Here is a 13,496-nt window from a genome sequence, read left to right as displayed (position 1 = left end):
CTGGCTTTGGTAGTATCGATTCGTTCTCTTTCTTTCTTTCTCCAAACTTCTTTCTTCACCTTGATTTCCTTCTAATATGGGGACTTTAGTTTTTTTGCTTTGGTGCAAATGTTTACTGGCTATAGCAGCTGAACGAAGTTGGGGCAACATCTGCCCTTTATTGAGAAAAATAGAATAGTTAAAAAGTATATTTACAATTTTATAGTTTCTTACAAGTATATGCTTTTTTCATTATTTCATGGTATTTGACACTTTGACCCATTTATTTATTTTAAAAATATTTTTTGACGTTTATTCATTTTTGAGAGAGAGAGAGAGTGTGAGCAGGGGAGGGGTAAAGAGAGAGAGAAGGAGACACAGACTCCAAAGCAGGCTCCAGGCTCTGAGCTGTCAATGCAGAGTCTGACACAGGACTCGAACCCACAAGCGGTGTGATCATGACCTGGGCCGAAGTCTGACGCATAACCCACTGAGCTACCCATGTGCCCCGCTTTGACCCATTTTTATTCCTAAGCAGTCTCCTCCTTGAGCTGTTACTCAAGTCATGCTAGCTTCCCCCTGTCCCCCAGCCATGGGCATTTCCCTGAGCCTTTGTGCTTGGCCGCTGCTGCTGTCTGCTTATAATGGTTTCTTCCCCTTGGAGTGCATCCAGCTACATAAGCTTAATTATCACTCTTGTGACTCCAGTTTATCAATGTCACAAGTACAGCACCAAGTTTCTCCTTCAATAAACACTTCTACCTAGGTCACCTATTTGTACTTCAAATACAACCTAGTTAATAATTAAAACTATCTTTTATTACAGATTTCCTTTTTGTAACTTTTCAAATAAGTGGCACCATTGTTTTCCTGGGTCCCCAGCATTGAAACTTCATAGTCAGTTTATTGATCCATCCACTAATGTAATAACTTACATTACATTAGAAATGTAATGGCCCAGGGGGCCTGAGGGGCTCAGTCAGTTAAGAGTCCCACTCTTGATTTTGGCTCAGGTCCTGACCTCACCATTTGTGAGATCGAGTCCCATGTCAGGCTCTGTGCTCTCAGTATGGAGCCTACTTGGGATTCTCTCCCTCTATCTCTGCCCCTCACCACCCTTTCAAAATAAACAAAAAAACTTTTTAAAAAACGTAATGGGCACCTCCTTGTACCAGGCATACTATGTGCCCAGGACATGGGATGAGGAGGCTGAGCAGTGACAGCACCTCCCTTTTCTGTCACTTCTTTTCTACGTGCTTGGGAGGGGCAGATAGATACATGATGTTCCAAATGATGAAGTCTACTTTATGCTTTTGTTAATTGACCTCTTTATATTTTATTTTAAAAAAGGTTTTTTTTAATGTTTTATTTCTTTTTTTTTTTAAATGTTTTATTTATTTCTATGAGAGAGAGAGAGAGAGACAGCGTGAACAGGGGAGGGTCAGAGAGAGAGGGAGTCACAGACTGAAACAGGCCCCAGGCTCTGAGCTGGCAGTCAGCAGAGAGCCCGACGCGGGGCTCGAACCCACGAACCGTGAGATCATGACCTAAGCGAAAGTCGGACGCTTAACCGACTAAGCCACCCAGGCGCCCCTGTTTTATTTATTTCTGAGAGAGAGAGAGAGAGAGAGACAGAGTGAGCAGGGGAGGATGAGAGAGAGAGAGAGAGGGAGACACAGAATCTGAACCAGGCTCCAGGCTCTGAGCTAGCTGTCAGCACAGAGCCCAACTCGGGGCTTGAACCCACGAACTGTGAGATCATAACCTGAGCTGAAGTTGGAGGCTTAATGACTGAGCCACCCAGGTGTGTTTTTTTGTAAAAAACAACGAAAACAAAAACATTTTTTTTAAATGTTTATTTATTTTTGAGAGAGAGCGAGACAGAGTGTGAGCAGGGGAGGGACACACACACACACACACACACACACACACAGAATCCGAAGCAGGCGCCAGGCTCTGAGTTGTCAGCACAGTGCCTGATGTGGGGCTCGAACTCCCGAACCGTGAGATTGTGAACTGAACCATATTTGGACACTTAACCAACTGAGCCACTCAGGCACCCCAAGTTAATTGACCTTTTTAGAGTATATCACTGAACATAACACTTGAGATCTCAGGAGAAAATGGGCAAATCGCATTGACTATATTTTCTATATCCTGAATGACTCTTGGATCCAGAAATGTTGTGAAGGGCAGTTTATTTAAAAATTTCCAAAGACCTAAATCCTAAAGGAATAAACTAAATTTCCTTTTCTTATTAATACAGTATTAGCCCTCTCAATCTTAAACAGTTCCCTTTTATAAAGTACAAATTACTATGAATAGAGACCTTTATTGCAATTTTGAGGTTTGTTTTTTTAAGCTAAACTGAGCAAATGTTATTTTTGCTTTTTAAAGCCTTATTATATTACGGAGGTTCACCAATCAACTGCATTGCATTTTCCACATAGTGCTCTTATCCAAAATAAAATCTAATATATTCTTTGCCTTATGCGTATGATTGGGAAATATTATTTTAAACAGTAATGATCAGCTGCTAAGTCATGGCACACTTCAATTTATGGGAATATGAAAGGAAGGTCTCATGAATTTTTGTTAATGGTACTTTATCGATATGTAATTTACTTACAGTAAAATGCATCATTAAGTGTATGCCATGCTGAATTTTGACAAATGTATATACCTGTGTAGCTATGACCCAGATCAAAGTAAAGAATATTTCCATCATCCCTAAGAATTCCCTTGTGCCCAGTCACCCACCTCACTGTGAGGTAAGCCAGGTGTTATTTTTATTACCATAGATTAATGTCTGTCCTTCATGTTCATGTAAATGGAATCATATAGTACATATTCTTTTGTGACTGGCTACTTTTGTTTTGCATAATGTTTTTGGTACTTATCCATTTCTTGTATTCTTTCATTCTTTTTTTGTGGAGTAGTGTACCCTTATGTGAGCATAATACCAATGTGATTTCTTTTTTTTTTAATAGTTTATTGTCAAATTAGTTTCCACATAATACCAATGTGATTTCTAAATTCTAATTTTTATATAGTTCTACACCCCCAAGTAAATGTAATACCTGTAAAAGTTTCTACCTCTAGAGAAAATTTAGCACATTTTCACCTTTAAACTTAAAGATTTAAGTATAAACTTTAAACCTTAACCTTTAAATCAACTTGCAAATGACTTTTTGTTAGAAAATTATCTGTTTCATCAACTGCTCTTGAGTTTGTGTAAAATACCGTGAGATCTTTGGATTTTATTATATATTACTACTGCTAAGAGCTAACATTCAGTGAATGATTACTAAGTAATAGGCTCTGTGTCAAATTCCTTAAGTGAATTATTCTTTAAGCTCTTAATAAAACCCTATGAAGTAGTCAGTATTAATTTAGAAATAGGTTTTGCTCGAGGTAACTTGCCCAAGGTCATACAACTAGGAAGGAATGGAGATGGGATTCAAATCCATGTTCCCTTAATCATGTCGCCAGATTCTCTCGCATTCGAATGCTTATTAGAATGGTCCCATATGTGAACATTTGATGTGTCAAATGTGTACTTGATGTTTTTATATCTTTTAATTCTCCCAGTAACTCTAAAAGATATGTTTACAAATCACCTCAGGGCATACTTATGGACACATCTTAAAAATATAGATCTGGATCTCTGTAAAGAAGTCATAGTTAAGAATATAGACTTTCAAATAGTAAAAATTTATTTTTTATGCTTTTAAAATTTGTGGTTTGCTCCTATGTTGCTTAAAATGGAGGGAAGGGGACAAGTGGGCTTCAAGGGTCAAATGCCAAGATCTAAAACGTATAATACATTTGGTACAAATTAAAATTATTCAGACTCTAATCTGATTAGAATGAGTCAATCTTGAAAGAATTAGAGTGGAAACTGCAATACAAATAGAATTATATTTCTTTCATCCCCATGAGTTTTTTGACAATAAATCCTGCACACAGACCTAAGATGTCTTTTCCCAGAAAAAGTAGAAACATATTAATTCCTAGATGGTGGTATTCCAAAGTCATTGGACATGAAAGGTTATAGGGGTTTTAGAATCTGGCAAAGGAAGTTAGTTACAGTCTTATGGCTCTACGTGAGACCCAATGGTAGTCAATTTCAAATAAAGGTCACGGTTAGAAAGTTTTATAACACTTAAGCATTAACTTGAATAGATTGTGTTAAGTAGGGAAGGTCCACTGAGACTGAAATTTCCCAATTGTGTCAGGTAATTGTAATTCTTTAGATTTTATAAGACCATATGACTCTTGAAAAATACTATTATCATGTGTTTTCTATGAGCCCATTTTTATGAACAAAATTTGGAATAAAGAATGATGTGATTACTTTCCTCCCTGAACTATGTTAATAAGAAGCCTCCTTGTTGAGACCCTGAGGCTGTTTGTGGCTCTGGCTCTGCAGTTCACTGGGGGGCATCTCCTCTGAATTGCAAACCAGATTCTGTAGAGCTCAGGCATGTTAATTTTGCAAACTAATATTCACATGAGAGTGATACACTCATGTTTGTACCAGGATAATAAAGAGTCTTCAGTTTCATTAGCAGAGAAGCAGGAAGTCGTTGATTCTAAGCGAGTGCCTGAGAGAACCAACCAAGAACGTGAGGGAGAGCTGTCAAAGATGATTTCCTGATGGAGGTCCATGGATGCTGGTGAGATGTAGGACGACCCGCGGTTCTGCAATTCATGATGTTATATTCAGTTCTAGACACTGAGTCAAATGAATTGTTAATATAAACAGGTCCTCACATTTGAAGAATTCTTTGTCATTTATTTTGTCACAGCCAGCTCCTTTAACATTTTCATATATATTTTTTCCTTGGATTAAAAACACCAAGGCAGCTCCTTTACAACCCTTTCTTCTCAACGGTGGAATGTAAGCAAATCAATATCTAACGGTCTTTTGTGCAAACCTCAGTAAATAATAGATTTTGTTTTGCCACTGTAGAAAACAAAATCTAAAAACCTTATGCATTTAGAAGCTGGGAGAGGAAGACTAGTAGCAAAATTATTAGCAAATTAAAATAGAAATGACGATAATATTACTGGCTCCATAAAAAGCCTGTGAAATCAACTATTGATATTTTTTTAAAAAAGGGTGTTGCTCTCTGATTTAGGGTGGCAGATGCAAAAAATATAATGCAAGCAGTATATCTCTCTATGGTTTCTTTGTAATTTCCCAGTTCTTGGGCATTTGGGGATATATATATAGATGTGAGTAACTGAACTTGAGGAGAAGAATAATCCTCCAAATTTATTGATCTAAGATATATTTTGCATGAATACACTTAGGTGTGAATATGTTTGGTTTGAGTTAGCATAAATAAGTAAAAGGAAGTTCTTCCGTCTTTGAGCCTTGTAAATATAAATTTCCACTTCTCCTTTTATTATTTTATTGAACTACTAGTTACTTCAACTAGGCAAATGATTGTTTATAGTGAAAGCTAGGGATTGGAAGCATGGCAAGGGTCATATATATGGTATGGTATTGCCACCTCTAAGGCTTGCAGAAATTAAGTGCACTGTAGATGAATAATCAAATATAGTCCCAAGAATATAACTACTTCACTGTTAGCTATTAGGAAATGGTCTAGCTATGTGTAGGTAGTGGTGTATATATAATTATGTAAATGCCTACTTGAAATCTTCCTAAATCACTTTGTTTTGATAAAATTTTTGAAAAACTTCTGGGAATGTTATGGAATCCATTTGTTTATGCTTCAAGCAAAGTTACACATGGTAACAACATCATCGAATCATATTATATTCGATACTGTACTACTTGGTATAGTTTTGCCAGGATTTTTTTTATTAGAGTATGAGCAAATTTCTAAAGAATTCCAAATATGTAGATAATTTATCCACATGCATTAGGTTTGAGAAATCCCTATTTCTAAATGATAGAAAGCACAAATCCCTTTCTGTATACGGGTGAGGACAGTTTGTAAATCAAAGACCATAACAGTTACTTCTTCAGAAATCATCTCAAGAATATCACTCCCTCATGAACTCCTCATAGGAATGTAAATTGGTACAGCCACCATGAAAAATAGTATGGAGACTTCTCAAAAAATTAGCAGTAAAGGGGTGCCTGGCTGGCTTGGTCAGCATAACATGCAACTCCTGATTTCAGATGGAGTTCAAGCCCCCTATTGGATGTAGCACTTTAAAAAAACAAAAAATGGGGCACCTGTGTGGTGGAAATTTATAGTCAGTTAAGCATCCGACTTCGGCTCAGGTCATGAACTTGCAGTTTGTGGATTCGAGCCCCGCATCAGACTCTGTACTGACAGCTAGCTCAGAGCCTGGAGCCTGTCTTCAGATTCTGTATGTATCTCCGTCTCTCTCTGACCCTCTCCTGTTCACGCTGTCTCTCTTTCTCTCTCAAAAATAAGAAAAACATTAAAAAGTTAAAAAAAAATTAAAAATGAAAACACCAGATGATTTAGTATTTCCATTACTAGGTATTTACCCAAGGAAAAAAATATACTAATTTGGATAGATATATACACCCCTTTGTTTATTGCAGAATTATTTATAATAGCCAAGATAAGGAAACAACCTACGTGTCCATTGATAGATGAATGGATAAAAAAGATGTGGTGTGCGTACACACACACACACACACACACCCCACTGGAATATTAGCCATAAAAAAGAGTGAGATCTTGTCATTTGTGACAACATGGATGGATCTAAAGGGTATAATGCTAAATGAAAGAAGTCACACTGAGAAAGACAAATATCATATGATTTATTTCACTTATATGTGGGATCTAAAAAACAAAACAAAAACAGAAATGGACCCATAAATACAGAGAACAAAGTGGTTGTTGCTGGGGGTTGGGGAGTGGGGGTTGGGATGGACAGGAGGGATGAAGGGGAGTGAGAGGTATAGCCATCCAGTTATGGGATAAATAAGTTGCAAGGATTAAAGATGCAATATAAGGAATATGGTTAATAGTATTCTAACAGTGTTGTGTGGTGGCAGATGGTAGTTACACTTACAGCGAGCATAGCGTAATGTGTAGATTTGTGGAATCAGGATGTTGTATACCTGAAACTAATGTAACATGTGTCAACTATATTTTAATAGAAAGAATATCTCTTGGAAAAATTTGAAAAAATTCAGTATGAAATGAAGCAACTATACAATAAAACTAGATAACTTTCCATTTTTAAAAATTGGGAATACAAAACCACCAAATTTGGATCTAATCTTACTAAAAAATGTGAATGAACAAAAGAAAACTCATGTTGAATGTTTGCTTACAGCTAAAATGTTGTATTTTTCAGAACGCTGCAAGTGTAAGCCTATTAGAGCTACACAGAAGACCTATTTCCGAAACAATTACAACTATGGTAAGGATAACTGCAGTGCTAAGAAAGTTGTGTGTGTGTGTGTGTGAGAGAGAGAGAGAGAGACAGAGAGAGAGAGAGAGAGAGGGAGGGAGGGATGGAGGGAGGGGGAGAGGGAGAGAGACAGAGAGAGAGGGAGAGGGAGGGAGAATTAGAGCAGTTTAAGGATAAGGCTTAAAACCAAACAAGGACAACTTTTAAGCACATAGTCACCTGTTCCAAACGATTAAAATGTCTAATGGGCAAAATTCTTGACCAATGCTTGTTTTTGAAACATATTAGGCAGCATTGCTGGCATCCTAGAACCATATTGTTAAGTACACAGAGCTGCATTTCAAACTAGATGGGAGGGACTCTTCCTCTCTGAGATCCTGAGGAGGATTGAGCTTGAATGTTTGGGGCTGCAGGCATGGGTTTGCAGCTGTGCTTCTCAGCCTCACTGGGGTGGACAGAGGAGCATTTTGATGCTACGGGTTGGATGGTCAGCAGAGGACAGCTTGGTTTCTCCAATCAGTCTGTCTCACGGAACACATTGACAGAGTCGGAAAGTAACATAGAAGTTGTTAGTATTCAATTGAGGAAATGTTTTATTGTCCAGTTTGACCTCGAAATGTGACATTTTGACAAAATATTAATCTAAGAACCACCGATCTAAAGGGAGGCAACAGATTTAACTGCAGGAGGAAAAAGCCTCCTGTCTTTGTACCAGGTACTGTGCCGGGTGGTTTCCGTACACTGTCTTTTATCATTTCCTCACCTGCTCCGTGAGATGTATTACTATCCTAATTTTATCAGTGATTATTGAATCTAAGTTGTCCTTTTTAAAATTATTTAGAATGTACTTTTGGGTACTGGCATGCTTCATGGTGATAAATATCAATTATTCTTATATTCAGAAAACTCAGTTTTCCAGTTGATAAAGTAAGGGAAAAATCAACATTTGCTGTAATCCATAGGCATTTTATAGTGATTTTCCCCCAAGCATCTATGAGATTAATAAAGGTCATGTGACTCCCTCTGAAGAAGATTGTTGATGTCGAGTCAATGAATAAACATGACTACTGAATAGATTTTTAAAGGAAACTTTTATTAAAATGAGAATTTTATTATCAAATTTACAGGACTTATTTTAGAGGACCTAAGACATATAGCAGATTTATTTCTGTCCTGTTGGGAGTTGGGAGGAGAGAAATTGGTAAGACTCTGTAAGAGTAAGCTTTGGTATCTATAAAAATATCATATATTAAAAGGTATAAGATAGAAAATTCGCAGGCAAATAAATCTCTGAAATGCACTAGTTTTACAAGTTTTTCTTCAGTGGAATCAATTTTCATTTTTTATTAACTACTCATTTTATTAAAAAATTTTAAATATTTATTTAGTTTTGAGAGAGAGAGAGAGAGAGAGAGAGAGCGCACAAGTGGGGCAAGGGTAGAGAGAGAAAGGGAGACCCAGAATCTGAAACAGGATCCGGGCTCTGAGCTGTCAGCACAGAACCTGAATGTGGGGATTGAACTCATGAACCATGAGATCATGACCCGAGCCAAAGTCTGACACTTAACCAACGGAGGCACCCCCGCTTACTACTCATCTTTAGAGGAATCTAATTTCTCTTAGCCAATGGTGGCTTTCAAGGTTGAAAGGTCATGTTTTTCTGAGAAGTCAAATTCCTGGCTGCTCATTGGAGGACCCATTCTTCTAAAACCCGATATGAAAAATCACAGGGAAATGGAGGTCTTGATTTTTAGGAGATTAGTTTTTCAAGATTGAAAAATGTTATATGAACTTTAAGTATAGTTACACTTAAAAAAGCATAATAAAAAATGGTATTTCAAGGAAATTTAGTTTACTTGGTATTTATTTTTTTATTATTGTTTTTTACTTTTTCTTACTACTGAAACTGTTGATTCTGCTGATTTGATTAAAAGTTAAATTACTAGTGGTTACAAGTCATGAAAAGAGGATTTTTGACACAGTAGCTGAGGGAATATTATAATGTAAAATGGAATACAGATCACAGTTAATGGGAAGGAGATCATTTCTTTCTCATAGCCAAACAATAACCAGGTTGCCCAAAGTTGAAGGATTTTCATGTTTCTGTGGCTTAACTTAGAACGTCTTTGGGGGAAGGCAGGCACTCAAATGATTAGATAGAAGGAAGAATTCTGAACAGAAAATGCGGTTTAAATTCTAAAATCTGTTGATTTTTATCACAACTATTTGCCTGTGTCTAATGAGAAAACAAAGTTGGGACGGGAGTGCTTCATTCAGATTAATTCAGTAAAAGCTCTTGAGCTTTAACAAAATTACTTGAATAATAAAGTAAGTCTTGTAGAGAGATATTTATTTTGGAGTGGGTACATGTGCTAAAAATTTCTAATGAAAATATTAGACACACTGGGTAAATAAATCATTAGTTTGAGAACATTTGCACAGTTTGCTAATCTCTAAGGGTTGATGGATGCCATGAAGTACATTTACATAAACCAGGACACAAAAAAATGCCTGCTAGCTGGGCTTGTCAATTTATCAACTGATTCTCCCAAATGACATTTCAAAAAGGGCAATCTTATTTTTTGTTAAAATACAGACTAGAGAGAACACTAATAAGGCATTTCTTAACTCACAAGCTGTACCAAGCAGGAATAGCTGGGTAGTTACATTTTGTTTGCTGTAAGTTCTCATAGTTTCTCCAGAAATGGAAATACCTGAGGAGCAAAATGAGATTTTGTCCTAAAGTTTTTCAAATTCACAATTTAATTTCTATCATACATAAGTTGTACTGGTGGAATGTTATTGAATGTTTCCATATAGACTTGAGGCATTGATGGGGAGAATGGTTTATTAGCTAGCTTTATGTTTTTATGGATTACTTTTTTTCCATTCCTTTGTAGCTCAAAAGACCTAAAATACATGGGATGGGACTCAGATGAAAGTGGTTTGCATATCTGTTCCTAAGAGGCTTTCAAAAATTGGATATATTGTGTCTTCCTCCATATGACATCCCTGGATATTGAACTAGAGCAGCCAGGGAGCCTCGTCAAAAGCCATTGGCTTCTTACTAATTGACATTTTTACTTCCTTGTAGGTTTTTCAAATTCCCCCTTCCAAAAAAAAAAAAAAAGTTAACTCATTTATCAGAAGGAGGAATCTAAAAAATTTGGCTCTTCCAAAGGACAGAATACACAGATTAGAAACAGAACTGTGCTTTCTAGATTCTGAGACAAATACTTTGACTTTGCAGCAGAATTGGTTATTTTTACAGCAGTTCATCTTTATGTTGAGGAGTGAAGCTGGCTCTTGTGAGATAAATCGGGTGCCAGCATTTCCACTGAGAGAGGTAGATTAACGCAATTGACACATTAGACCATTGTCTATACCACATGAGAGGAAGAAATGTTGGAGTGTCTGACTTCAAAGCAGATGGAGGAAATAATCTAGTGGTAGCAGTTTTTATTTTAAAAAAAGTGTATGCTCACAGGAAAATATAAAAGTTAATCTGTACTGAAACGAAGGAAGAAATGAGCTGATGTCTAAAGAGTCACTAACGTAAGGAAAGGTGGAAAGATGGTGGAAGCAGTTGGGGAACACTGTAGAACAGGACGTGAAAGCACCAAAGACCCCAACTCTTTAGAAAAATCTATTAATAGATCTGATAGAAGAATACTGACAAGTAAACAGAGCATATTCAAGTACTAGGTCTTTACATATAGTGAAATTAATATAAACTTCTGTTGATAGCAATCAAAGCTACACACATGGACACATTCAAAATAAAAATTTTGGAGGAAAATCACATCAGATTCACTCAATCTTTGATTACCTAAATGGATTTTTCCTTATGAGATACATGCATGTATGCACACATGTACACATGTATATGTGTATACACAAATGTATGCATGTGTGTATGTACACATACACAAATATATAGGTACAAACAAATTGGAAGGGGATCAGGGCTGAACATTAAAGGGGGCAGGTGTATAGTGTGTCATTCACTATTGTCTAAGGCAAACATATCTGATTGACTTTTCCTCTCCATTCATTGAGCACGAAGTGGATACAAATTGACTAGAAAGCTCACCTGTCTTTTTTGAATGGGACATCTATTGTGTATCATATTACCATATTGACTTTATTTTCTTTTATCCAGTTATTCGGGCTAAAGTTAAAGAAGTTAAGACCAAGTGCCATGATGTGACTGTAGTAGTTGAGGTGAAGGAGATTCTAAAGGCTTCTCTGGTAAACATTCCAAAAGAAAGCATTAACCTTTACACCAGCTCTGGCTGCCTGTGTCCTCCACTTAATGTTAATGAAGAGTATATCATCATGGGCTATGAAGATGAGGAACGCTCTAGGTAATTCACTCCTTAAAGATTCAGAATAATTGCTATACCTATCATTTCTTTATTTCATTTCTCTTGAGATCTTACTCTGGAGTTCTTACCTGGGGATCTGTCTAACTCTTAGGGGATTACAGATAGGTTTTAGTTGGGCCCCTCAATATTATGTATTGGGTAGAAAAGTGTATGTGTGCAATTAGTGGGTGTGCATTTTTCTAGGGGGAGGGATCATAACATCATTTCTTCTTAAAGGAGTCTCTGACTCCCAAATTGTTAAGAATTGCTATTCTGAAACCTGACTGTCCTATTGTAGAATAAACAGTGTTTCTTGGCAATGATTTCTTGTATTTTTCAGTAATATCTTTTAATTTTTCAAAAATGGTTGCTTCTTTAAAAAATACAGATTACTGTTGGTGGAAGGTTCTATTGCTGAGAAATGGAAGGATCGACTCGGTAAAAAAGTTAAGGTAAGCCTATACTTTATGTTCAAAGTGATACATAAAAAATAAAAGTAGAAAACCAGACATTTGGCATTTAAACAAAATAGCTGCCCTTAACAGCATGAAAAAGTTTAAAACCTGATCTGATCTGTGTGTGTGTGTGTGTGTGTGTGTGTGTGTGTGTATCTCAAATTCTAAGGACTGAGTTTGTCTTTAATGTCAATTTCATTTAAGGAATGAATTCTCTATAAGTGTATCAGAGGTTTAACTACAGTTGCCTAACTTCACACAATGGGAAGTCTAGCTATGGTTAATCCAGTCCTGGCTGGGTAGCTCCACATTATCATTAGGGCTCCAGCTCCTTCTAGCTTACTGTTCTGCTGTTTTTAAGGGATTGCTTCCATGCTCGTGTTCACTTGGAGGTCACAAGATGGCTTCCCACTCCAGCATCACACCTATGTTTCAGGGAGAAAAAAAGGAGGTATAAAGGAGTTTCCAAGTGCCCCACCTAGCAATTTTTACTTAGGCCTTAGTTTCATATCTATTTCTAGCTGTACAAGGGACTGGAAAATGCAGTTTTTTACCTGGGCATATTGCTTCCTTGAACAAATTGCAGTTCTGGGAGTAAAAGAAGAAGGGGAGAATAAAGGATGGGTAGGAAGCTACTGATGTTGTGACAGTTCACAGACACCAATTCTTCTGTATGAAAGGCAGTCATGTTCATCTGTGAATAAGAGATCTTACCAAATTAGGTCCTTAGAGTGGTAACGTAACTTTGTTTTTAAGCCAGTAATTCTTAGATCCTGGAAGTGATGCATTTAAAAAGTCACAATAGGGGCACCTGGGTGTCTCAGTCAGTTGAGTCTCTGACTCTGGATTTCGGCTCAGGTCATGATCTCATGGTTCATGAGATTGAGCCCCACATCAGGCTTTGTGCTTATAGAACAGAGCCTGCTTGGGATTCTCTCTATTTCTGCCTGTCCCCTACTCGTGCTCTCTCTCTCTCAAAGAAATAAACTTTAAAAAGGTTAGAAGGGGGGTGCCTGGGTGGCTTAGTCGGTTGAGCATCTGACTTTCGCTTAGGTCATGATCTCGCGGTTCGTGGGTTCGAGCCCCGCGGCGGGCTCTGTGCTGACTGCCTGCTCAGAGCCTGGAGCCTGTTTCACAGTCTGTGACTCCCCCTCTCTCTGACCCTCCCCAGCTCACGCTGTCTCTCTCTCTCTCTCTCCTAGAAATAAATAAAACATTAAAAAAATAAAAAATAAAGGTTAGAAGGTTTTATTTTTTTCTTACTATACTAAGCAAATCTGTTCCAAAGAAAGGAATGTATGCACAGATTGAGAAA

General features: G+C 37.2%; 1 protein-coding gene across 1 annotated transcript in view; it reads left to right on the top strand.

Annotated features, from left to right (window-relative positions):
* FRZB (frizzled related protein) overlaps window positions 1–13,496 on the top strand; it is a 36,831-nt gene that overhangs the window by 16,256 nt on the left and 7,079 nt on the right. The window contains exons 3-5 of the mRNA XM_077747555.1: window positions 7,303–7,368; window positions 11,522–11,726; window positions 12,115–12,178. Of these exons, the coding sequence (XP_077603681.1) occupies window positions 7,303–7,368; window positions 11,522–11,726; window positions 12,115–12,178 (335 nt within the window). The remainder of the gene's footprint in view (window positions 1–7,302; window positions 7,369–11,521; window positions 11,727–12,114; window positions 12,179–13,496) is intronic.

Source organism: Crocuta crocuta, unplaced genomic scaffold (genome assembly GCF_008692635.1).
Source record: "Crocuta crocuta isolate KB4526 unplaced genomic scaffold, BGI_CrCroc_1.0 scaffold249, whole genome shotgun sequence".
In the NCBI taxonomy this organism is placed as follows: domain Eukaryota; kingdom Metazoa; phylum Chordata; class Mammalia; order Carnivora; family Hyaenidae; genus Crocuta; species Crocuta crocuta.
The sequence above is the reverse complement of the archived record's forward strand: the minus strand, read 5'-3'. Positions and strand labels throughout refer to the sequence as shown.